The sequence below is a fragment of the Sphaerodactylus townsendi genome, linkage group LG02, assembly GCF_021028975.2.
Source record: "Sphaerodactylus townsendi isolate TG3544 linkage group LG02, MPM_Stown_v2.3, whole genome shotgun sequence".
In the NCBI taxonomy this organism is placed as follows: domain Eukaryota; kingdom Metazoa; phylum Chordata; class Lepidosauria; order Squamata; family Sphaerodactylidae; genus Sphaerodactylus; species Sphaerodactylus townsendi.
This window is the reverse complement of record NC_059426.1, coordinates 105,102,605-105,129,333: the sequence shown is the minus strand read 5'-3', so window position 1 is coordinate 105,129,333 and position 26,729 is coordinate 105,102,605. Positions and strand designations below refer to the sequence as shown.

The following is a 26,729-nucleotide window of genomic DNA, read 5'->3' as shown; positions in this document are numbered from 1 at the left end:
GCTATCAGTCTCAGACCAGGAAAGGGATTTAGGCGTCTTAGTTGATAGTTCCATGGGAATGTCAACTCAGTGCATGGCAGCTGTGAAAAAGGCAAACTCTATGCTGGGGATCATTAGAAAAGGAATTGACAATAAAACTGCAAAGATTGTCATGCCCTTATATAAAGCAGTGGTAAAGGACCACACTTGGAGTACTGTGTCCACTTCTGGTCACCGTGATCTCCAAAAAAAGGTATTGAGGAGAGAGAAAAAGTGCAGAGAAGGGCAACAAGGATGATTGAGGGACTGGAGCACCTTCCCTATGAGGAGAGTAAGGCTGCAGCGCTTGGGGACCTCTTTAGTTTGGAGAGTGAGGCGGGCTGAGGGGGGATATGATTGAAGTCTATAAAATTATGCATGGGGTAGAAAATGTTGACAGAGAGAAATTTTTCTCTCTTTCTCACAATACTAAAACCAGGGGGCATTCATTGAAAATGCTGGGGGGAAGAATTAGGACTAATAAAAGGAAACACTTCTTCACGCAACATGTGATTGGTGTTTGGAATATGCTGCCACAGGAGGTGGTGATGGCCACTAACCTGGATAGCTTTAAAAGGGGCTTGGACAGATTTATGGAGGAGAAGTTGATTTATGGCTACCAATCTTGATCCTCTTTGAACTGAGATTGCAAATGCCTTAACAGACCAGGTGATCGGGAGCAACAGCCGCAGAAGGCCATTGCGTTCACATCCTACATGTGAGCTCCCAAAGGCACCTGGTGGGCCACTGCGAGTAGCAGAGAGCTGGACTAGATGGACTTTGGTCTGATCCAGCTGGCTTGTTCTTATGTTCTTATGTTCTTATGTTGTGGAGTAGCCATTTGCTTGCAGCACCCAGTTTAGGTGATTCTGTTCATTAGTGAGATGTGTGGTTTGCAGATCCATTTTGCATGGTCTACTAGAGTTTTGATTATGTCCCTTTTTGTCATGGGTGGTGATTGGAGATTTGTGTAGATATTGGTCTATGTGGGTTGGTTTTCTATAGACTATATGGCTCAATTGTTAGTTCATTTTGTGGATGACCATCACATCCAGAAATGGCAGTTTTTCCTCTTTTTCTATTTCCATGATGAGTTGAATGTTTTATTTATTTATTCATTTCTGCAATTTATACCCATACTATATACCTATACCATAGTCTCAGGGCAGCTAACAAGTGGGGATGAAACTCTGTTGAAACATACAAAGTTAAAATTCAGAATAAAAACATACCCTGTTTCCCCGAACATAAGACATCCCCTGAAAATAAGACGTAATAGAGGTTTTGCTGACGTGCGAAATATAAGGCATCCCCCGAAAGTAAGACGTAGCAAAGTTTTTGTTTGGGAGCATGCCCGACGAACAGAACACAGAAAAATAAGACATCCCCTGAAAATAAGATATAGCGCATCTTTGGGAGCAAAAATTAATATAAGACACTGTCTTATTTTCGGGGAACACGGTAGTTAAAACTATAAATAAACTCTGTTAAAACCTCATGAAATCCCCACCCCACCTCCCTGTGGCTGACATCAATGAGAGGGTCATAAGAACAAACCCGCTGGATCAGACCAGAGTCCATCTAGTCCAGCATTCTGCTACTTGCAGTGGCCCACCAGGTGCTTTTGGGAGCTCACATGCAGGATGTGAAAGCAATGGCCTTCTGCTGCTGCTGCTCCCAAGCACCTGGTATGCTAAGGCATTTGCAAAAATGACTCTGAGGGGAATGGAAGTCTTGTGGATTTTGATCAGTTCACAAAGTAACCCTAACTAGCAAATAGCTATGAGTTTGTATCTACAAACCTGTGCCATTATTGTTATAATTGTTCCCTCACTCAGTGGACCCTGATTAGCTCAGACAATGGAATGATCTAATTGTTTAAGAGTTTTGCTACTTCTGGAATCTTTTCGCTTCTAAACAAAATTTGAACCTCTTAGAGACCTCTTTCAGTTTGAAGTGGCTTTAAAAAGTCAGCTTATGAGTGGACTTTGTTAGTTTTTCTTAGTTTCGGGGCATGTATGTAATTATGTTTAAAGTTGGAATGGGAAAAGAAAGGTAAGTACAACCGAAGGGAGGGGAGTTGTGCATAAATTCACTAACAATCTCTTAACTATGTTTAAGAAGCCAGCATTTTTATATCTATATCAGGCCTTACTGACTGACTTACATATCCATCCTAGACTTGCATATCTCTTTCAGTTTTTTTAAAATGGAGCATGTTTTTAAGAAGTAACACTTTTTAAAAAATGATGATTTAAAATCGAGATTGCTTGAGAAGTCAACTGTTTTTCTATGCCTTCCAAGAATTGAAATACTTTTTCAGTGCATTCAGTGCATGAGCAAAGCTTTTAAAGCTTCAGTGCATCACTGCAATGTGATGACTAACAAATACTTTTGAAAGTTGTAAGGGTTATGAAATACTTATAGATAGTACATGAAATGTAGTTGACAGGTTAGCAGTTATCTCCTTTTCCATCTGGCCAAATTATACACCTTGAATAGAATATATTTTTATTTGTAAAATAAAGGTGATTAATTTCTTAGTAGGATATTTTAAAGCAAATATTCTGTTTTTAATTCTAAAATATTTGTAGCATAGCTAAACTGTCAGGTGGTGTTTAGTATTTTCCTATATGTAGTTCATAGTTCTTGATGAAAAAGTGCAGAATGTTCAATTTTTTAAGATTTGTGTATTCTTATTATTTTCAATCCAAAACTGTATGAGTAAAACAGTAGGCCAGTAAGGCTGATATTTTGCTATTGTTGCACTATGGTAATCTTTCATAGTCAGATTATCTTACCACCCAGAAAAAAATCAGTTGCAAAAATTGCTATAGTTCAGCAAAATCATAATATCTGTTGATATATAGCTGCAGCCTAACGTTCATACAACTAGTTATAAATAATACTAAAAGATAACAGTTGCCTGGAATGAGGCTGTCTTGGTTTGATCAATGAAAGGGTAGCTAACCCTGTCCCGGGTAGCTAACAGATATCCCTAGTAAACATTATGACATCCTTTCAGCACCAAAAATTTTACAAAATTACAATATGTATCACTTACTAGGGCTTACAATATGTTTTTGAGACTGGGATTTGCATGCGGATGTGTGGAGACTCGTTCTGCTGCTGCGGTCCCTGCTGATGCAGCCTCTTATAGGCTGCCTGGCCCCTGTCAAGTGCCAGTTCCCGGCCACATGTCTGCCTCGGCCAGCCGGCAGGGAGGAGGCATTGCACTCCTTCCTCCCCTGCCGCAACGGCACAGCCAGGCTGAAGCCTGGGACACGATTTACTGTTGATTCTGGAACTAGAGCTGACAAACAACCACAGAAGAGGATCAGATAAATGGCCAAACTGCCCAATGAACTGTTTTAAGATTTTGTAGTCTGCTGTCGTCTTCTGTCAATGCTCAAACCTGAAAGCTGCACAGACTGTAATGCTAGGATAATTTATGTTTTTATTCTGTGAGTACTGTCTGTTTGGTGGATGCTATTCTATTCTGAGTAAGAGTCCAGAAGTTGTTTACTGTATATGTGTCTGTGGAATAGCAGAAATAGTTTAGCAATTTCGTTGGAGACTTTGAGAACTAGAATTCTGTCCACACTATGATAGTAGTCCCGTTCACAAGTTACAGGGTATGAACACTCTATCTGTATTCAGTGTACATTAGATTTTTCTTTATACAAGTGCTGAATAATTCTGATGTTACATTTAACACATATACAGTTGAACTTGTGATTCAAACTCCACATCTATTAAGGACTTTGTACCCAGTTTTATTTAAAAAGTGAAAGCATTTTATTTTATTTTATTTATTTATTTATTTTATTTCTTAAATTTATATACCGCCTGATCCCCGAAGGCTATTTTGCACTTTCTTCAGTGTTGTTAACTCTGAGTTGGGAAATTCCTTGAGTTTTGGGTGGTGGAGCCTGAGGAAGACAGGCCTTCAGAGGGAAGGGACTTCAATAGATTATAATGCTGTAGAGTCCAGGTTAACTGTAATCTGTAATCTGGAGATCCCTTGCATTCTTAAAGATGTACACACATCCATACATGCTGGATGTACATGTGTTCTCTGTAGTATGTGAATAGGACTAGCAAGTTGAGGTAGAAGTAGAGATGATGATAGTTTTTTGTGTGTTTTGTTTTGGCCTCTAATTCAAGAAGGGGGCCCTGTGTGTTGTGAAAGGTCTCCAATTTGAAAAGTAATGTATTCCCCTGAATATTTTCATTAAAAGAATCTCTTGGGGCATACTTGTCTGTAAATATTACCCAATAATACATTTGTTTGTCTTTCCCAGCCCAAGTTAATATTAGTAGATATTAGGACAACAGTGCTGATTGCTGTATAACAAGAGTGTAAATGACACCAATATATGAAGTGAGAGTGCATGGTTACTTTTTTTTGTAGAAGAGGAAAATTATTCAATGTATTCTGTCTTCATTTTGAACAGAAACTCGAGCAGATAGAACAAAGAAATTGTTTAGACACTATACTGTTGGATCATATGACAGCCTTGATGCTTCAAGGTAAGATGTCTTTCTTTTATTTAGCAATAATATGATCACATCATTTTCTTTGCATAAAAATAAATCTTTTTGAAAACTTAGCTGTGAAAACCTTAGTTCCTTCCTTATTTCAGATCAGGTGTCTATTTCTAGTTCATGGTAGTCTAAGAACAGGGGACAGCCTTTTCAAAAATAAAATAAATGATCCCAGTTGTAAATGCTGTCTCTTGGTGATTAACTTCTATTGGTTTTCCATTTGTAGGGTACCAGCAGTGGTGGGATTCAGCAGGTTCCGGTTGTTAAAATGGTGCCGGTTGTTAAAATGGTGCTTTTAAACAACCAGTTGTTAAATTATTTGAATCCCACCACCGGAACCGGTTGTTAAGTTATATGAATCCCACCACTGGGTACCAGGCAATTATTTCTGAGGATAATGTTTATCATATCTCCCTGATGGCGTCTTATACATGAAACTATGGTAGATCAAAAAACTTCTCTGCTGGGCCTACTATTTTCTCTGTTTCTTTCCCAAATGTCTTCCAACACTTTCCCCCTTTTTTATTTTACCTGTCAGTACCCTTTTCTATTTACTGTATTTGTATCTTGCATTTTGAAAACATCCAATCCCATGCAGTCTAATATGCCCACTTCACTGGCCTTTTATCAATGTCTGTTTGACAGAGGCGCCACATTACTCTGTTCCTGCCATTTCTCATGTGTATTTAGGCTTGTGGAAATCATATAACAAAAGCAAAAGAATGTTCTTCCTATGCTCTAACTGTAGTGACATAGTTATTTTAACTGACTTAAAAGGGGGTGTCTCTGCTTAGGATTGCATGAGTCCCTATCCCACAGTTTTATACTTTTAAAACTTCCTTTGCCTATTTATTTTCTCACAGTAGTTTAAAATCTTCCTGTCCTGATGTTCATTTTTACCTGGCCCCTCTGTTCTCCATGGCTCCACCATTGACTGCTTCTATAAGTCCCTCAACATCTAGTGCTAGTTTCTTCTCCCACTCTTTTACCTGTTGTCGCAACACTCTTTTTTGTCTTCTCTTCTTCCAGCAAAAAATAAAATTAAAAATACACAGCATTTTCTGCCTTTATCCTCTGTTTAAACAATTTTTTGTCAGCTAACTTCCTCTCTTCTTTGGATACATTTCTGAAATATGAAACACTTTTTAAAATTTACTCAGTCTGGACTCCCTGTCCCTTAGTTTACATACTTTTACCATGTTTAGCCTTATTAACCTTGTTCCCCAAAAACCTGCTGTAGATCTTGGAGCCAATTCGAAATAGATCTGAGTAGATCTATTTAGGATTGCTGCCTGTAAGTCCTAAACTGTTGTAGACTAGGTTTTCAAGATCATCTGTGGAGAAGAGGCATTGTCAAAGGCATTGCAGTCAATCCCAAGTAATGCATACCATGGTGGTTGCATTGATTGCCAGCTGCCTTTCCTCAATAGGTATGTGGAATTTGATAGACAATAGCAGGTAAATAGAGCATAGAAGAGGCAAGGATGGAGCCCAATAAGAATGTACTTACTATTTCTTCCTACAGTTAAATGTAGATTAGACAGGCTATAGTTTGATCTAGGACAGTAGCTTAAATACTCTGTGTTCTTACTGCAATATGGCTTTCCTGAACTAGTAAAATTTGTGCTCAGTGAGGGAATCCTGACATTTTGTTCTCTGCAGTCCTTGCATCGAAACAAAACACTATTCAGCCAGTGGAAGAGTGCCTTGCAGTGGCAGAAGGGTCCTTGTGCTGATTAAACTTCCTATTTCATTCTGAGCCATTCATTCTAATTCCTTTATTATTTGAGTCTCATTTGGATGTCTCATATTTAAAATCTTTGAGAGAGTACTAACATGTGTTTCCATTTAACTGAGTATTTTCAGTTCAGCCAGTGCTAAGAAGGCAATTACAATAGAAGTGTGAATAGTAATGGTAATCTGTCACATCTTGAAAGAGTCAAAGTGGAGCAAAATAAAAATAAAGGGAGTTTTGCTTTTTACAGAAAGAACATAATATATGCAATTTCTTTGTGTTTGTGCGAACCATTCATGTAAAACAATGTGGTTGAGAAAGAGTAACATAATTTACTTAATATACCCAATACAGCTTTCCACTTTTTTTCTAGAATAGTGGACATTAACAAGGGAATGAACTAATACAAAGAGTTCTTACATAATATGTCAGCAATCTGGGTTTCTGTAAAATGGCTTGAACCTCACTTTTATCACTTTCTAGTGATGATTCCCTGGCAGTTAATTATAAATTGCCATTATTTGGATGTACTACCCATATATTAGGGGTAAGGTTAACCCTACAGTACACTTGAAATTATTTTCTAAAATAAATTCATCAATCACATGCCCTGTTTCTAGGTATCAAACCTTTACTGTGTAGAACTTATCATAATAGAAACATCTTGCTAAGTAAAAAAAAAACTGTCTGGATTTCAGTGAGTTTACTCACATCCAAATTACTATGTCTGTGGTACTTCTTAATGTCCGAAAAAAGAGTAGTAGCTAACAGAAAGCCTGTGTGCTGCTTTTGAAACTCGGGAGGACTTTGGATCCATTAGCAGTCAGTTTAGCATTGATGTATATGAAGAGACAAATAATGTTGCAAAGAGAGTCAGATTTATTATAGGGTGCACACAAACCTTGAACATACCTGAAGGAGCCTCAGGGTGGTGGTAGCTGTTCTTACAAGGCATTTACAAAATATGTGTAGGAGGAGAATAGTGTATGAGTCTAGAAGAGGAATAATATACATATTTAGAATGCTGGGAAATAGCCTGTCACATGTAATTACCAGTGTTCATAAATCCCGAGTCTATGTAATACTCAACCTGTAGGAAGCCTTCATCTCAACTATGATGATTTTCTGAGGCTTTCCTTGTTTTGGTGTGATTCTTATTGTGATACTCTGATGCTTCTTTTTTTCTTCTGTCGGTCTCTAATATTTTTATTTATTTAGGTAATTTATACCCTGCCTTGCTCATTGAGACTCAAGGGTTAAAAATATTGAAAACAGTTCAGTCAGTGCACAAGACATCCAGGAGCAATGTCATAGGACTAGGATTACAGAAGTAAAAAAATAATGCAAACAGGAAATCTAAGACCATGTCTACAACATGGCATTTCAATAAAAATGCAGAGTTGCAGTGAAAACAAGATAATAGACCTTGTTACAGACTGCAATCCTATTCCATTACAAAAGCACTCTCCTGGGCTGTTTCATTGTACTGCAATTCTGATCCCTTCATAAAAATTCCCTACTGAACATTTCCATTTTACACATTTTGCAGAATTATAGAATTATCGGAACCTTCCAGGAGCCCCAGTGGAGAATGAACATGTACAGGCAGTTGCTGGTATTACCTGTTCACAGAGTGGTACCCTCAGATAGCCATTTAAGGGTTTTGTAGGTAATAACTGGTATCTTGAACTGAACCCAGTAATTAGTAACCAATTGAATTGACTGCAAAATAGGTGTGTGATATGCATGGTCCACCTTGCTGTGGACAGTAATCAAGCTGCTGCGTTCTATATCAAGTGGAGATTCCAAGTTTACTTTAAGGGCAGACCCATATAAAGTGTATTACAGTAGTTCAGTAGCTGCAGTCCTAAAGGCTCATCCCTGGTCGTAAGCCCCATTATATAACATGAGACTCACTTCTGCAAAGACAAGTTTAGGCATACACCCCAAGAGAAATCTATGGAGTACACAACCAAAGGAGGGAAATCTGGGAAGAGCACAGGAAATGAGAGTTTCAATAAATGAAAGTCTGTGATGGTACTGGACAAGCAGAAGTCCAGTCACCAATTCAGTTAACTGGAAAATAGACACTTGATATACCAGATGCTAGTGACAAACATTCACTGGGGGGGCGGGCAGGGGGCAGGCAGCAGGGCTTAATATCCCATTTGTGTGTATCGTGGAGAATCTGTCTGAACTAGGGTTTCCAGGTCCCTTCTTGCTCCCAGGGGCTGGGGTGTGGGATTAGGGTTCCCATCTTCAGGTTGAGAAGCTCCTGGAGATTTGGGGACCCTAGGGAGGACAGGGATCTCAGTTGCGTACAATGCCACAGAGTCCACCCTCCAAAGCATCCATTTTCTCCAGGGAAACTGACCTCTGTAATCTGAAGATGAGCTGCGATTCTGAAGGATCCCTAGGCCCCACCTAGATGCTGGCATCCTTGGCTGACCACAGCTAGACTGTTGGTCTGATTCAGCCAGGCTTTTCTTATGATTTTATATAACCTTATAATGTTCTCATATAGATCTAAAGCAGAATTACACCATATGGATGTAAATTTTTCCCTGTTTTTTGTAATGTTTTGTGCTGGTATATGGCATTTTAATTCTTTAACTGAATTCTGTAAAGAGGTTTATGATGGAATGTTGGACGTTTTAACACTTTTAATTCAGTGAACATAACTGTTTGCTTTCATTCAAGCCTCAGCAGAGGTTAAAGGATCATAAGCTTGACAGAAGTCAGCATGCCGGGAAAATGGGATCTTTTGTATTAGAATCATTGTAATTGTGGTATCTATATAGTTTTCTTTGACTGAAACCCCATGAAGTTATGCTTGTGAGATAAGTATAAGTAGTTGGGAGGGTGGCTTCCTGGTGATGTCGATGGTCACAAATTTGTTGCAAGATAATGAGTATTATACCCTCGTATAATTCAAGACTTTTCTGAGTTTTTGGTTTTTTAAAATCTTGTTTTGTTTCTAAGCATCTTTGGTTATCACTTAATCAATTAAGTTTTGGTGTTCGGGCACATACATTTAAAGGTGATCTGTTTTTTCTGACAAATTTAGATATTCAAACTGTGTATTATATTTTTAGTTTAGAATTCATTTTCTCTGCTAAACAGTAAAGTACAATAATCAGTTGCCTTTAAAATACTAGTTCTCCTTGCCATTAGTAACTAGACAAGCAGAATCATGTGCTTAGAATTCCTTTTCCTCAAGAGATTAGAGCCTGTAATAATGATTAATATGGTTGCTGCTCAAACTCAGAGTGACTTCTGTAATCATAAAGGGAAATGACTGTGGCTGGGGAGAGAGAAAGAGAGGGTGGGCTGCACATTTTGGGAGGGGGCATGGTGAGGCAGAAGTTGCCCATCAGAGGCCTAGGTAGGACCAGGTCACAGGGAGACTGGGGATTGACTTGTGGATGGCCACCCTCCAGTTTCCTCAGCAAGATACTGAGCATGTACACAGTGGCAAGTCACATTTAAAATATTGGGCGAAGTGATTGGTGAGAAGGTCTCAGCCTTTGTATCCCAAACAGAAAAATTTGAGAAGGAATGTCTGGATATGGATTAACCTGCTTCTCCCTATTTTGAGGCCAATGGCTGGCAGGCAGTTGATTTTCCCACATGCCTAATGAAGAGACTTTCTTCTTTTCAAACCCCCTGTTCATAGACCAAGGTCCTGAACACTAAAATCATAATACTTAAATAAAATCCATTCTGAAAGAAAAAACATGCTTGATGACATCAGAATGTTTTTCTATACATTTCATTTACAGTGAACATCACTCTAGTCAGTGGTATGACATGACACTTCTGAAATTGATTCTCTGGGAGCCAAAGCAATCTGACTGTCTTGTTCACTGAAGGTTGATTTCCATTTTCATAATTAAGGCCATTTTCATAATTAAGACCAATTGAAATGTGCTAACTGGCCTCATATTTTATTTATACAGTAGCTGTAGATTTCAGCTACTAGAAGTTTATCTTAACTTTCAGTCAATTACTGCCCACCACACAACATTATCATCAGAGAATCCAATCTGAAGGGAATGTATGCTTAATGCGATGGGCCAAATTAAAGGTGATCTTTTAAAACCTGAACCCAAGGTTCCCCTGCACTACCATCAATCCATTATATCTGTGGGGAACTAATTTTAAAGCACTGCTAGGGCCCAGTTTGGATCAGGACTGTGATACAGAGGAAGAGGGGCTTCTTTGAGCTCTTTTCCTGATCTGAAGCAGCCCGGAAAGGCATTATTTGTCCCATTGTGGAACTGCTCATGCATGGAGTACTTCAGGGATGAACCAGGAAACAAATAATGTTGAAAATGCTCTAGAAGAAATAGTGTGTGTTTTGCCCTTGAAGAGGAATATCCAGTGTGATTGTGAGAAATGGATAAGCAGATTCTTACAGGTACCTTTGCATCGGGAGAAAAGGTTTCCAAGCTGCAGCCAACAACTGCCAGGAGCAAAAAAGGTGTGGGATGTCAGCATCACTTCCAGTAAAATTATAGTGTGTCAGTGATGTCACTTCTATGTTTTAGAAGACATCAGAGTACCAGCATCACTGTGGTCTCCAATTCCCCCCTCCCCCACATTTTTCTCCTACCAGCATTTCAGGAGCTGGCAGGTGAGGTGAAGATTTGCCAGGAGGTCTCATGCTATTGTGGAAAACCTAGCAAACTTAATGGGGAAAAAGGCAAAATATTGCAGTGGCCAATTTAAAAAAACCCCTCCAAACATGATACTCTTAGCCATTTCAAAGCTTTGCAGTCTTGTAAAACCCAAGAACTTTGTTCCAAGGGGTCCAAAGAGAAAAAAGCATTCACATTACCACCTGCATGATATTTAGAAGTAAACCATAATAATCAATATTTGGTGCCCAGTACTTGTTTTGTTTTGGAATATATGGAAGTTGATATGGGGTGGAAGTTGATATGGGGTGGACATCAACTGAAATATGAGATCATATGAAAACTAATACCTTGCCTATGTTAAGAGGTAAACAGTTGGCAAAGAAAAGATTCCTTTGCGCCTGAAAGAGTTAGTGTAAGTTCTAGTGTAACTTTAAATTCTAGTATTCCTTTGGCAAATATTTGGATGGGAGACCTCCAAGGAATGCCAGAGGTGTGACACGGAAGCCATCAGGAACAAACTATCTTGGAACTTGTTTTGCCTTGAGAAACCTGCCAGAAGTCTCCATGCATCAGATGTGACATGATGGCAAAATATGCTTTCTGGTACTATAATATATTTGTAAAAATGTTTTTTTCCACACGGACAGATAGTACTATACAGAAACAAGATGCAAGGACCCCACTGTTGTACTGGAACACACCAGTATTATCAATTGAGAACATACCGGTAATTAAACTTAAGTTTCAGGAAAGAAAAGATGCAGACTTGTTCTATGCAAATTCTGGAAATAATAATCCAGAAGAATAATAGATTCTGAGATTATCTTCAGGAAATACTATGAGGTAATTTTTGATCCTCTAAATCCAGGGAGAAGTTTGCATAAGGAGTATTACTGAGGAAGCCATCATCTCTATTGCAATAGTTTGCTTTGGTTGTAATGGCAGAAACCATGTTTTGAAGATACATGAGCAAAATTAAAGGTGACTTAGATTTGCATGCTTCTTCTTTCTCTCCTTCATGATCCAATTAATTATTATTTCTTCTTCCTCCATCTAAACTGACAGACTATGAAGCAAGTGATTAATTAGACTGTGACACTACTAAGGAGGAGGATGTGTTTAAGCCTAAGAATCCCCAAGGTGTGCATTGTATCTAAACCAGGGATCTGCAACCTGCGGCTCTCCAGATGTTCACGGACTACAATTCCCATCAGCCCCTGCCAGCATGGCCAATTGGCCATGCTAGCAGGGGCTGATGGGCCCCCCACACCCCCACCCCCCCCCCACCCCCCCCCCCCCCCACACGCCCCCCCCCCCCACGCCCCTCCCCCCCCCTCACCCCGCCCCCCCCACCCCCCCCCCCCCCCACCTCCCCCCCCCCCCCAAACCCCCCCTCCCCCCCCCCTTATCCCCTCCCCCCCACACCCCCCCACCCTTTCACCCCCCCCTCCCCCCCCCCCACCCCCCCCCCCCCCCCCCCCCCCCCCCCCCCTCCCCCCCCCCCCCCCCCCCCCCCCCCCCCCCACCCCCCCCCCCCACCCCCCCCCCCCCCCCCCCCCCCCCCCCCCCCCCCCCCCCCCCCCCCCCCCCCCCCCCCAACACAACCCACCCACCCCCACCACCACCACCCCCACCCCCACCACCCCCCCCCCCCCCCCCCCCCCCCCCCCCCCACCCCCCCACCAAGCTGTCAAGTAGATTTTGGTGATCTAATTGTCAAGTCCTAACACCCCTTCCAAAAACTACTATGACAGCACCTTTATTACTTTCAGCTGTTCTAACATTGTCTGATGCTTATTCTGTGACACAGCTTTAGTAAACACATCAGCAACATTTCGCTCTGTCTCAACATAGGCGAGTTGAATAGTTCCATTCTGTACTAGCTCTCTAACATTCTGATACTTTACTCCTATGTACTTAGTTCTTGTCTTCATGTTTGCAGTCTCTGCTAATGCGATGCAGGTCTGTGAATCATCAAACACGATTATAGGCTTCTTTATGGATTCACCTAACTCAGTTAGCAGTGTCTCAACCCAAAGTAGTTCTGAACACTTTTCGGACAATGCGCAGAACTCAGCCTCAGAAGTGGACAGGCTGATTGTGGTCTGTTTTCTAGAACACCAGGTGATAGCTACATCACCATACTGAATGACAAAACCAGTACAGGACTTCCTGTCACCACAGTCTGCAAATGAACTATCTGCAATAGCACACAACTCTGTGCTTTGCGTGGACTGGATCAGTAAACCATGATCAGCAGTTCCTTTTAAGTACCTAACCACACGTTTAACACCCTCCCAATCACGTTTGCTGGGCTTGCTAGCTTTTCTGCTTAGTGTACTAACAGCAAACGCTATATCTGGGCGTGTCCAGTTAGATATATGTAGGAGACTACCTACAACAGATTTGTACAGTTCAGGATTGTTGAACTCCTCACTTTCACTAACTTTCTGAAAGTCTAGGGACATTGGTGTTGTGGCAACCCTTGCCTTTGACAATCTAGTCTTGCGCACCAACTCATTTATTTTGTTCTTCTGACTTAGGAGATAACCTTGCTTTGGTGTAGATATGACATCAATACCCAAGTAATGTTTGATAAAACCTAAGTCCTTTAGAACATACATGTCACTGAGTTGTTTGTACAATTTGTCAAATTGTTGTGTAGATCTTGCACACACACATATGTCATCAACATAAAGAAGAATGACCTCTTGATTCTTTTTAGTTCCCCTGATGTATAAGCATGCATCAGCAACAGACTTCTTAAACCCCAGTTTAAGCAATGTACTGTTCAGTTCATTATACCAGTTAGCACCAGCTTGTTTTAAACCATACAAAGAACGATGCAAAAGATAAACAGTATTTGGGTCTGCTTCTTCATACCCTGGTGCAGGTTTCAGATAAATTGCTTCCTTCAATTTAGCATTTAAAAAAGCACACTGGAAGTCATAATGCTTCACCATAAAGCCTTTCTTACTAGCTAATGCAAGCATAGCTCTCAAAGACTCAGGTCGTGCTGTGGGGGAATAGGTCTGGTCATAATTCAGCAAACGGTCTTGCACAAACCCCTGGGCGACAAGCCTAGCTTTATACCTTTGAGTACCATTTGGCAACTCTTTCCTCCGAAACACCCACTTTGACCCAATTGCCTCCTCTCCTTCTGGCAAAACAGTCTTGGTAAACACCTGTTGTTGCACTAAGGTATTATACTCCTCAGCCATAGCTTCACGCCAGAGCTCTATTTCAGCTGGTGGTAGCTTTAACATCTCTTTATAGGAGCTTGGCTCTGATACCTGTGCTTGACAAACATAGACGTTTTGAGAAAACCCATACCTGTCAGGAGGTATCCCTTTTGTAGACCTATCAGAGGTACGAGGCACTTTAATTTGTTTCTCATCTTCTTCACTACTGCTAGTGTCACTGTCTTGCAGCCCTTCCCCCTTCTCAGCTTTCTTTCTTGGACGCTTGCCACTACTAGAAGCAGTTGGTTGACCTTGAGCTGCTGCAGGCTTCTGCCTGGCAGTTCTGGTAACCCCTTCATGCTGAGTGAAAGGTAGCAAAACCTCTGTGTTAGCATGGATAGTTTCCCATCCTGCATTCTTTTCAAAGTTAGCACTTCGAGAGATCACAACCTTCCCATAGGAATGTGCAAAACGAAAACCTTTTGTCTCAGATTCATAACCAAGAAACCTCAATCTCACCCACCTCTGATCCCCCTTCCGCCTTTGGGCGTCAGGTACCAGCACATTGGCATAACTGCCAAAGATATGCAAATGATCCAGAGATGGATCTTTCTGGTACAGCAAAAAATAAGGAGTCTGGTTCACACTAGAAGACCATACTCTGTTGGTCAAGTATGTGGCAGTGTTCACAGCCTCAGCCCAGAAATGTTCAGGCATGTTGGCATCCAGCAGCAAACACCGTTTTATAGTATGTAGAACCCCAAATTTCCTTTCAGCAACCCCGTTTTCAAAAGGAGAGAAAGGGTTGGTCTTTCTGTGACGTATGCCTTTCTTCCTCAACCAGTTCTGGAACCCAGAACCCAAGAATTCACCTCCTCTGTCTGTTTGGAGGCAAGCCACTTTATGTGAAAACTGTCTTTCCACCATTGCCACCCACTCTTTAAACCTTGGGTAAGCCTCAGCTTTGGATTTCAGGAAAAGACTATAGGTGAACCTGCTATAGTCATCCACCAAAACCATGTGGTACTTTGCATGCCCCTGGCTGGGTTGAAATGGTCCAGCAAGGTCTGCATGAATTAAAGCAAATGGCCTATCTGACTGTCTGGTGCTTTTCCTTGTAGAAGGAAATGCCTTTACTTTGGCCTTACTGCACACAGTACAATCAAGATAATTAGGACAGGACTTGGCTTTCAAACCACACAACCTGGACATGTTTCCTAGCACTTTGAAACTGGCATGTCCTAGCACACGGTGCATATAATGAATACAGTCATCATGCATAGGTTTGTTAACTGCATTAGCCATTCTTTGCCCTACAGCATTGTTATTTAGCTGATAAAGGTTATTCTGCAGTATACCCGTGGCACAGACTCTCCCTTGTTTCTTAATAGAACAGGTCTGCCCACTAAATTCCACCACATAACCCTCAGCTGTCAATCTTACAACACTTAACAAACAAAATTCAAATGAAGGCACAAAATATACATTACTCAGAGAGCCATTTAGAGCAGGAACAAATGTTGATCCTTGTAGTTGCACCTTTGCTGCGGTGCCATCAGCTAAACAAACGTGGTCAATAACACGTTGGCGCACGTGGTCAGTAAGGAGACTTTCCTTATTCACTATATGCTCAGAACAAGCAGAGTCAATGAGCCATAGTGAGTTGGAGTCCTTCCCCTTGCTTGTTACCAGGAAAGCAGATGCTTGTGATTCCTGTCTGTTAGCCCTCGCTTTCCAAGGTGGCTTGTTCTTCCTCTGCGCCACTTTTGCATTTGTACAGGCCCGTGCAAAATGGCCAGGATTCCCACAACAAAAACATTTTTTCACAGCACAGGAAGTAGGGACGGCAGAATCAGCAGGAAAATCCCTCTGCGATGATTTCTCAGCCGTGCTCTCAAGCTGGTAGTCCCTCTGCTTCTGGTGGTCTAGCAGCTTGGCAGTGACGTAATCCAAAGTCAGCGTAGATTCCGCGACGCTCTGGAAACTGCATACCAACTGGTCCCAGCTGCTATCCAACGACGAAAGCAACAGATAAACTTTGTGGGAGTCTTCAAACTGTAAACCTCGATCAGCGAGCTGTGCAAACAGTTCACGCATCTGCTTCAGATGCTCAAACACAGATCCTCCTGGCCTCAGTTTGAGATTGTACAGTTGTCTTGTGAGGAGGACCTTTGCCCCTGCCGACTCACATTGATAGATGCCTTTCAAAGCCGCCCACGCCTTGGCTGCAGTCTCAGCTTCTCGCAGATAAACCAACTGTGAGTTTTCCACTGCTAGCACAATAGACGCACGTGCTTTTTCATCTGCACGTCGCTCAGCAACTGTAGGGGCCGCTGGAGGGGTAGAGATAACATTCCACAGGTCCTCACGAATGAGATAGCTCTGCATCTTCTGGCTCCAAGCCACATAGTTATGCTCATTCAGCCTCTCAAACAGCAACCCGGACATTGTGGAAGCCATGGCAATAGCTGAGTCACACAGCACGCAGTACACTCACTGTTACTCACGAGTCGCACGTAGGAGCTGGGCCCATAACCTGAGAAGGATCCACTCAGCAGCGGTCGTGGTAACAGCAGAAGCAGTTAAGGAAAAGAAAACGCAGGAACCCAGGCGTTGTTCACTTCAAAGAACAGAAGGGTTTTATTCCTTGTTTCCAAAGTCACAAAACAGTCTGACAGAGTGCAGCGCAGCAACTGGATAACCAAAGCTCGCGTAGAGCAAACTGTTCTGTGCATACATATAGAGACATTCAACCAATCAGGGAGCAGTGATGCAATCACACTAGATGTGCTTGGTCATGGTTGCATCACCCACCTGAAACTAGGTGAAAGGTGGAGGATTGCATCAGCCAAGCTGTCAAGTAGATTTTGGTGATCTAATTGTCAAGTCCTAACATCTCTCTCTCTCTCTCTTTCTTGCAATATGATTGTTATAAAATTATCAGAATGTGTCAATATTTTTTTAAATTTATAATTGTGGCTTATGGCCAGTTTGTGGTCAAAGACCCTAATGATTAATTTGAAGCAATGACAGATTTATGGAAAGGAGAGAAATGTAGGGAAAAAATAATGGTGCCAAAAGTGTGGAGAAGATGATGGCTACATAGTCAATATTTCTGTATTACTTTTACTTCTAAAATAGCTTATAACAGTTACATTTTCCAAAATAAAGATATATTTATATGTCAGGGAAAGGAGGAGGAAGGTTTTTGGGTGGGAAGAAGAAGAAGAAGAGTTTGGATTTATATCCCCCCTTTCTCTCCTGCAGGAGACTCAAAGGGGCTTACAATCTCCTTGCCCTTCCCCCCTCACAACAAACACCCTGTGAGGTAGGTGGGGCTGAGAGAGCTCCGAGAAACTAGCCCAAGGTCACCCAGCTGGCGTGTGTGGGAGTGCACAGGCTAATCTGAATTCCCCAGATAAGCCTCCACAGTTCAGGTGGCAGAGCGGGGAATCAAACCCGGTTCCTCCAGATTAGATACATGAGCTCTTAACCTCCTACGCCACTGCTTTCCATGCACAGGTCTTATTTCAGGATGTTTTATTTCTTACATTTTGCAATTTTTTTCTATACCTGCTTAGCTACTTTATTCCGTCTTTTGCTTTTTTAAAATTAAAGATTATTGCTGAACCATCAGCAGTCTGATGACTGCAGAAAGATGTACAAGTCTACATTTTTTTTATTTCAATGAAAGTTTTGCAAAATATGATACAGTCTTTTAGGGCCTGGCAAAGCAATGAGAACATGACGTTGTTGTTTGTTTGGAGATGACCATGGGAGATTACTTAGATAGTAGCACCTGCCCTTCTCCTGACCTGAATAACCCAAGCTAGCTCAATCTCATCAGATTTCAGAAATTTAGCAAGGTCAGTCTTGGTTTATATTTGGTTGAGAGACCATCCAAGGATGTCCAGTGTTCCTATGCAGAGGTAGGCAATGGCAAACCAGCTCTGAACCACATCTCTTGCCTTGAAAACCCTTACAGGATCATCATAACCCAGCGGCGACTTAACAGCATTTCCCACCACAACCTGCCCTTACCCCCACCCTTCCCACAACAGGCTCACCAGCCCAGATTGGAAGTGAAGGGGGCGTTGCCTCAGCTGGTTGGCAGAACTGACAAACCCTCTCGAGGTGCTGGATCCAGCCCCCATTCTGCATGTTTGACTTTTCTCCCTGCAGCTTCCATGACTTACAGAAGCTGTATTTAGGGGGTCAAAAGAGACTGTCAGAGAAAGAAAATATGCTTCATAATACTGATGGTCAGTAGAATAATCCCCTTTGTTTCTTAAAAATGGTGGACAAAAATATTTTTATGCTTTCTTTTTACAAATGGAGGAAGAAGGTACTGAATAGCATATCAAATGGGGGTTGATAAAGAGCAATTTAGGTAGCAGTTGTTACTAATTCTATTATTTCTTTGCTCTCTTTGCTGTATTATTTCTTTGCATGCCAGGTACCACCACTTTCCTCACCTCATGTGAGGCATGAGCAGGCTAGACTGAGCGGCATCACTTCATAAGGGACTTGTGCAGTCTGGGCGCCACCTCCTTGCGTGCCACTACCTCATCCTGCCTCACCTAATGAGCCACCAGTGCTACAGCCTGCCACACTTTGCATGGGCCTCGGGCACAGTGGGCACCACTATCTCCCTTTCCTCACATGGGGCTCAGGTGCCACAGTTAGGAATCTTGTGTCTTCTTGTTATAGTATTGATTCCAGTGTGCTCTTGAGAGGGCAGTAATTACATCCTAGTTCAAGAAAGCATCCTTATGAAACCTGTCACAGATAAATTTTGACCAGTTATTTCAGACACACATAGCATGCACCAACTTCAGAATTTCCTGAATGAGATACTTTCTTGGTCTCTTTCAGCCTTGCTTTCAACTAGGGTTCAGAAAAATGCTCTTCACACAACTGTACCTAAATTCTACCTGAAATCCAACAATCCATTTTTTTTAGAAATTTGGAGCCAGTTTCTAATCAGTTCCATTTTGATCAAAGAGAAATTCAAAGAGAAGAAAGGCAGGACTAAGAAATGGAATGTTGTGATGTTGAACCATCCACCAATCGGCAAGCAAGACTCATAAGGCCCAGCAGCCCATCCTGGCCAGTGGAGCAGATGCTCCCCAAACCCTCCTCCAATCAATTCACATGCTCGTCCATTGGTGGATGATATTCCATCCCCTCCCCTCCCTGCCTATTCCTGACTCAACAGCAAGCCCCAGCAGTTTATCCTAGCCAGTGGAGCAGCAGTGCCATGGCACCTGCAGCTCCCCAGGCATGGAGAAGCCCTCCTGCCCCCCCCCCCCCACAGACTACGCTGGTGGCTGGAGCAGTGATGCCTGGCTGCCCGCTCCTTCCAGGCCTGCAAAAGCCATCCCACCTCTGCCCCCTGCCCCAATAGGCCATCCCTGGGGAGTAGAGCAGTAGTACTTGGCTGCCTATGCTTCCCAGGCCAACAGAAGCCCTTCTGCTTCCCTCCACACCAACAGGCCGCCCTGGGCCATGGAAGTGCTCACTGCTCTCCAGCCTGCAGAAGGCTTCCTGCCTCCCCCTCACACACTAACAGGCTGCTCCCGACCTGCAGAGAAGGGGTGCTGGGGTGCTTGGGTGTCTGCTGCTCCCCAGGCCCACAGAAGCCTCCCCCACCCCAGCAGGCCAGCCTCAGTTTGCAGAGCAGCAGTGCCTAGGTGGCTGCTACTCCCCTACCCTGCAGAAGCCCTGCTGCTTCCCCTTCTACCACAACAGACTGCCCCCAGCTGCTGGAGCAGTGGCACAAGCACCCACTGCTCTGCGGACCCAGAGAACCCCTCCCAGCTCCCCAACCCCAACCATCCCCACTCCCCTTACCCCAACTCAAGCCTCACCTTTCTACCCTCCCCTCACCCTGTCATACTTTTCCAACCTCTCCCACCCAGCCCCAGCAACAGACCCAGGACCACATAGATAGCAAGTGATGCAACAGGAGCAGGGCCCCCCACTGTATCCCCAGTAAAGCCCATTGGAAGGGGAAATGCTTGTTCCCCCATTCTTTGCTAGGGACCATTGCATCTCCCCCACAATGGAATTATGCTCAGAATGACCAAATTGATTATCATAACAACCTAAACATCAATAAAAGGAGACAAACCATCAGGGCTTATGAAAGAGAACAATAAGTTCAAGGTATAAATGTGATTTTTATTACAGGAAAATAATACCAAGAACTCATGCAGCTTAATCTCACAGACAGAATAGGGAGCTGAGAGTCTGCTCTTTGCTATTTCTCATCATTACCACTGCTGATGACTACAAGGTTCATGGTTACCAGCTAAGCTCAGATCAAATGATGCTTCTCTTCCAAATCATCTGAGCAAGTTTTGAGCTATATACAGACTAACTGTTCAATACTAAACAAAGTTACATTCTTCTGAGCCCATTAACAAACAACAGGCACTAGGACCTGGAGGAGCATTCAACATAAGAAGATCCAGGAAGATATGACAACTTAATTCCCAAATCTTCTTGGATATTTATGTTGAATGGAGTATACTTCAACATCACATATACTTATCATTTTTGTGTAATTGTTAATTACCAGGTTTGGCTTTTACCCTGAAATGTGCATAGGATACCTATGTTCTATTTCCTGAACATTCCGCAATACTTTGTTTTATTTATAAAAGTTTATTTTAAAAATCTTGTCTTGACTGAATTATATAACAAAATTTGAGACCAGTAGCATCGTAAAGATCAACAAAATTTTCCACATTATAAGCTTTTAGAATTCTGTTCTGATCTTTCAGTATATTTAATTCTGTTCATTGCCCATGTTTGGATACTTAAACCCATATATTGTGGTCATGAACAGACCAGACAGATCATTCTACAAACTCAAGAAAAGCCCCAATTGTTCAGAAAAATCTGAAATCTTTTTTGTTAAAAAAATGCTGGGGTGTTAACCTCCCAAATAATAGAAGCAGGATCTGTAGGTTTAAAAAATAAATGTCTCCATAACCATTGCTACTCAACCACCACAATATTGTCTGCATTCAAGCCTTGGTGTTTGTCTGTAAAATTGAAAGGGAGCGGACAGGGTGCTTTCCAGGACTGGTTTGACCTTTGAGGGAGGATTCATTAGGCATCAGTCATCAGGTGACTTGCTGTCATGCAACTTCCATGACTCAGCTAGGCTCAGCAGCTACCACATGAAAGCCAGACGATATAGTGCTTAGAGCAGTGGTGGCGAACCTTTGGCACTCCAGATGTTATGGACTACAATTCCCATCAGCCCCTGCCAGCATGGCCAATTGGCTGTGCTGGCAGGGGCTGATGGGAATTGTAGTCCACAACATCTGGAGTGTCAAAGGTTCGCCACCACAGGCTTAGAGTATCTGGGAAATCTGGGTTTGAATCCCTGCTCTGCCTTAGATCCTCAGTGAATTACCTTGGATTAGTTACACATTCTCTGCCTAACTTCCCTCAGGGAGTAGTTGTGAGGATAAAATGGAGTGGAGAAGAATAGTATAAGCAGCTTTGAGTCAGCTTTGTGGAGAATGGTGAGGTACAAATGAAGTTAATGTGTAATATAGCTGAAAATGGGGAACAAATAAAAGAAAGGTAGGTTGGTGGGAAGAAGAGAGGGAAGCAGGAGATATGGGGGCTTTCAGAGAAGGGAAAGAGGAAATAGTGAGAGAGGAGGAAATGCAGTGCTCTCCACAGCCCTTGCAAGTCTCCTGCTTGTTCTGTTCTATCTATGTATCTAATTTCCATCCGTATGCAGACACGAGAATCAGTGGATAAGGGGCACACTTACCCTAGATAGATGTGTCTTCAAACTTGGGGTACTCCCCAATTTTGAGAAACAATCTGAAAGCTAAAAAAACACATCGGGGGGTTTATATCCCCCCCACAATAAAAAAGGGTTCTCTGCATATTCACTGAGAACACACCTACCTTTCATGGCTGCCTCCACCCTCTGGTGCCCCAGCACAACACAGAATGCCTGCCTCTGATCCCTGCTGTCCAGTCAGGAGTGAGCTGCACAGTCACTTTGCTGGTACAACTGCAGAAGCTGTTCCAGACCAAACTGGCATGTTTGTGGCAGTTGCAGCTCCTGGGAGCCACTCTAGTCCTGTCTATGGCAGTGGTGGAGTCCTGCTTCAGCTGGGCTGGAAGGTTAGTAAGGGAGATCCCATTTCCCCCTCCCCTCCCCCACAAGTGTCATGAGTCCCTACTTGTTATATTCAATTCTATTACTACCAACTAGATGATGAAGAAGAAGAGTTTGGATTTATATCCCCCCTTTTTCTCCTGCAGGAGACTCAAAGGGGTTTACAATCTCCTTGCCCTTCTCCCCTCACAACAAGCACCCTATGAGGTGGGTGGGGCTGAGAGAGTTCAGAAAAGCTGTGACTAGCCCAAGGTCACCCAGCTGGTGTGCACAGGCTAATCTGAATTCCCCAGATAAGCCTCCACAACTCAAGCGGCAGAGCTGGGAATCAAACCCGGTTCCTCCAGATCAGAGTGCACCTGCTCTTAGCCTCTGCTCTTAGCCACTACTCCACTGCTGCTCCCCTAACACAATTACCTCCTTGAATCTATTGATTTACGAGTATTTTAGAAAAATCAAATGGTATTTGAATTATGGTTTGTCTGTGCTCATCTCTTGAAGTTAACAATAATATTTTGGGAAGGTGATTTTATATGTAAATATTCAATGCTACTTTGTGTTTTCATAGATGTAGAAGAGAACTTGTCACATCAAAGTTGTTCCTAAAATGCATGTAAAATCTTGCTATGAGATAAATAGTAGCTGCCCTTCTTCCCTTCCATACTTTCAGTAATGCTTCTGTCATTTTTTTAGATATGGCAATAGTCTTAAAAAGACACAGCACTTTAAAAATATGTATAATTGAATTGTTATATGCTTCTTTTTTTCCTTTGTCGTCATGTGCTACTGAGCACCCATAGCAACATGGATCTAGCTCGCTTGAGTTGCTGTTAACATAGGATAGCTGGGCGGGGGGGGGGGGGTATGAATATTACTCCTTAGCGTGTTAGTCTCTTCTTCTCTGTCAGCTCCAGCTGACCAAGCTTGTTTCCAGGTCAGCTGTAGTCTATAAAAAGGAACAGGCTGATACAAGATGGGACTGCTGTTTTCACCAGCTCATCCTATGCTGGTGTGTTGGCAGCAACTCAGGTCAGATGGACCCAGGTTGCTGTGAGGGCTGGTAGTGATGTCTCAAAGCATCCTTACATCGCAATCTGAAACTATTTATGGCTTGCTAATTGCAATGAAGTCTCTGAAGCTTCTGTACAGCTTATGATTTTATATTCATTTTACACTGGCAACTGCGTGTGTGTTTGTATGGGGGAGGGGCATGCAGGAACAAATGCACTATCTGTATTCAATACAAAATAATTTAAATTTTTATCCCAAATTGTTTCTGTGCTGCATATTTTTAGCAGCAGTCTGCACAGCGCCCTTATGCTGCCAGCCTTCAACCGCTGCCCAAGATAACTGTCTTGGGATACAGCTGCTGCTGTTGAAGTAGCTGCCAGGCACCACCCCCTGCAGGTGTTCCCAATAAGGTGGGGCTCAGGAGCTGCAGGCCACAGCTCACCTGTTCAGGCTTGCAACTCTTACAGTGGCCATTGGAGGCTTCTCTGGCTGGCAGGCAATATTGCAGTCAGGGTTGACAGGCTAGAATTGAATACTTTCCTTTTGAAAGCAAGAATCTCTTCAGTGAGGAGACTGATACTGTTCTCAATAGGATTAGAAAAAGCATCAGTATTATTCTGATAAACTATATTGCTACCAACAATCTTCAGAGGTTCAGATCCCAGCGTAGGCTTAAGGGGAGACATGGGCCAGTCCGCAATCCAGAGGAAAATAGATGTTATAGCTCCAGGATATGAAATGTCTTTTTCTAGATAGATCGTTACTGTTTCATGACCAATGGCCTTTAATTATCCAAGATCACTGGATACTTTCTATAATAAAGTTGGGTTAACATTTTTTGCTTTATATCTATCCCTATCTATTTTTCTCTTTCCTCTCCTTCCAAATTTTGTCACATCTACTAACAGGAAAAATTGTCATGCTGCTGCAAAAGGGTGCCATCAGTTAACTTAGTCTGCCACTTTCTGTAAAAACATTTTATTCTAGATGTTTTCTTACAGATAAAAAGGGTGGAGGTAAGAAGCTGATACTGGACCTCATATTTCTCAATAAGTATTTAAACATTCCCATATTTTGGATGCTGTCCTTTACAGACATTCTCCCTTTGTTATCTGGGGACATCTGGTTTGTGGTCCTAGACCTAAGGGACACCTATTTTCATGTCTCTATCACATATCATACAGAAAGTTTTTAAGGTTCAAAATATAGGGGCAACTACTATGAATAAAATGTATTACTTTTTGAGTTCGATTCAGTTCTACATATTTTTACCAAATTCAAGCCAGCTGTGGTTGTGTTCTGGCAGGATGCTCCTGTTGGGAGGGAGGAATTGTCTGGGAGTACTTTTGCTTTTGCGTCGCTATCTACTGGCTCTGGCTTTGGAGTTCTGTGGCTGGGAAGGGCCTCCAGGCTGGACACTTCTGACTCTCTCTGTTCCCATGTGGGGGTGGGGATTATGCTATCCATATTATCAAGTGCTTAACACCTTTTCGCCAGAACTGACTTCTTCTGTCTCTCATATGTCTTCAATAAAATCCTTGAAAACCTACAAGCATTTTATTGTCTGAGCGGGGTCTTAACTGACACGTTCTTAACTTTAAAGGGCTATGCAGTGCATTACTACCTGGATGACTGACTCTTTGTCACTTCTTCCTGGCTTTGTCCTCCCAAACATGACCTGTAATCAATTCAGAAAAGTCCTGTACAGCCTACTCAAAAATAGAGTTTATTGGGGCAGATTTAGATGATGTTTCACTCAAAGCCTATTTGCCACTTTCTTGGTTCAAGACCACTCAGTCCTTGGTCACTGGCTTTTCTAATAACAGGTTTCAAAAAGCCAGCCACATCCAGAAACTCCTGGAGTTGATGGCCTCCACTACTCTAGTAATCCCATGCAAGACTGAACAGAAGGCGTTTGCAGTATACCCTTTTCCCTCTTATTTGGTACTTAATCGCAGCATTGGCACAAATACAGCCTAAGGTCCTAGTCTTGAATGCCGTACAAATTTAAATCAGGGTATTTTCCCTTGGAACTTCCATTGTGGTTCTAAGTTGTTTTCCTGCTACCTGTCATGATTTTTCTTATATTGAGCAGCAGAAAATTGACGAATTACATAATCCCTTTTTCCTGTACAGCTTAATTGAACTGAGAAAAATCTTATGTTCATCCAGTTGAGTGAGCTAAGCAGAGTCTTGCTGTCATTGAAAAGTTTAGGTCAGGGTTTATTACAATCAGATGGAGGAAGAGAAAGCACAATTTGGAAAACTCCTCCTTTTAGTTTTCTTTTCCCTTCAGAAATATCTATAAACAAGTTCTTAGACAAGAATAATTGTTGACTAATGGATTTCAGAAAAGTAGAATGATCTTAAAATCTTTTAAGTTCCTGGTAAGAACTGAATCATGGCCCTTATACATACAAATCATGTGCTTTTCTACAGTATTATTTTCTTTTTTTTTCCAAGGTAAGTTCAAACCCATCCAGAACAGGTGAAGCCTTAAACTCTAGGTTAGACTTTCCACTCACTTGGAGAACTTAAACCTTAACCTTATTAGGCCACATCCACTCCAACATGGCCTTCAGGCACCTGTTCAGTGTTTCTACAGCTCTCTGGGATCAGCTGGAAGTGTGAGATATAGTTGAGTGTCAGTCGTATATTGGTGCAAACCAGGTCCAAATCTCTGGCTGACCTCACCCATCAGCTTCATACTGATGCTAAAGAGCATAGGAGACAGGATGGAGCCCTATGGGACCCCATAAACCAAAGACCAAGGAGCTGAGCAGTAGTCCTCCAGCACCATCTCCTGAAAGCTATCCTCCTGGTACGACCAGAACCACTGGAATACTGTGGTGGTGTAAGTCCATTAAGCCCTATGGAAGGCTTTCTGGTAGCAGGGTGGGGTTTGGGGTTTTTTTTGCTTTTTCTGTTTCCTCGCACCACTGAAAAGCCCTCTGGAGGCAGTGGAGAAGTGCTGCAGTGGTGCCATCCCCAGCACTGTCCCCCATTGCCTGATGCTCTGGATTGGGCTGCATTTCCTATATTCCTCACTCATGTCCAAGACCTCTCACCTAACATTACTGAGTGCACCCCTGAGCTGCTGTTCCTCTGGACTTCCAGTAAGAGGGGCATGAAATAACATGGGGTGATGGAAGCTTACCAAAGGAGAACTCTAAAATCCCACAGAGTGTGAGTAGGAGGGAGAAAAGGGGTACCTTTCTGTCTCTGCATTCTTATAGGTCTGTGTGCTGGCAAGGTGATCTGGTTGGAAGGACTGAGAAGATTGTGCCAATCATGTTGTTTCAGACTAGCCTACTTTACAGGGTTGTTCTGAGGATAAAACTTGAGAACTGTGTAAGTGACGGTGTGAGTCACCTTGAGGAATAATTCAGTTTAAAATTCTCTGCCTAAATTTCTGTGGTATTTGTACTGGACTAGGG

At 42.4% G+C, this 26,729-nt stretch overlaps 1 protein-coding gene across 1 annotated transcript in view; it reads left to right on the top strand.

Moving 5' to 3' along the window:
- The window catches only part of LOC125425699 (SH3 and multiple ankyrin repeat domains protein 3-like), a 398,055-nt gene that overhangs the window by 220,588 nt on the left and 150,738 nt on the right, over positions 1–26,729 (top strand). Inside the window, exon 15 of the mRNA XM_048483225.1 lies at positions 4,476–4,551. Coding sequence (XP_048339182.1) covers positions 4,476–4,551 — 76 coding nt within the window. The remainder of the gene's footprint in view (positions 1–4,475; positions 4,552–26,729) is intronic.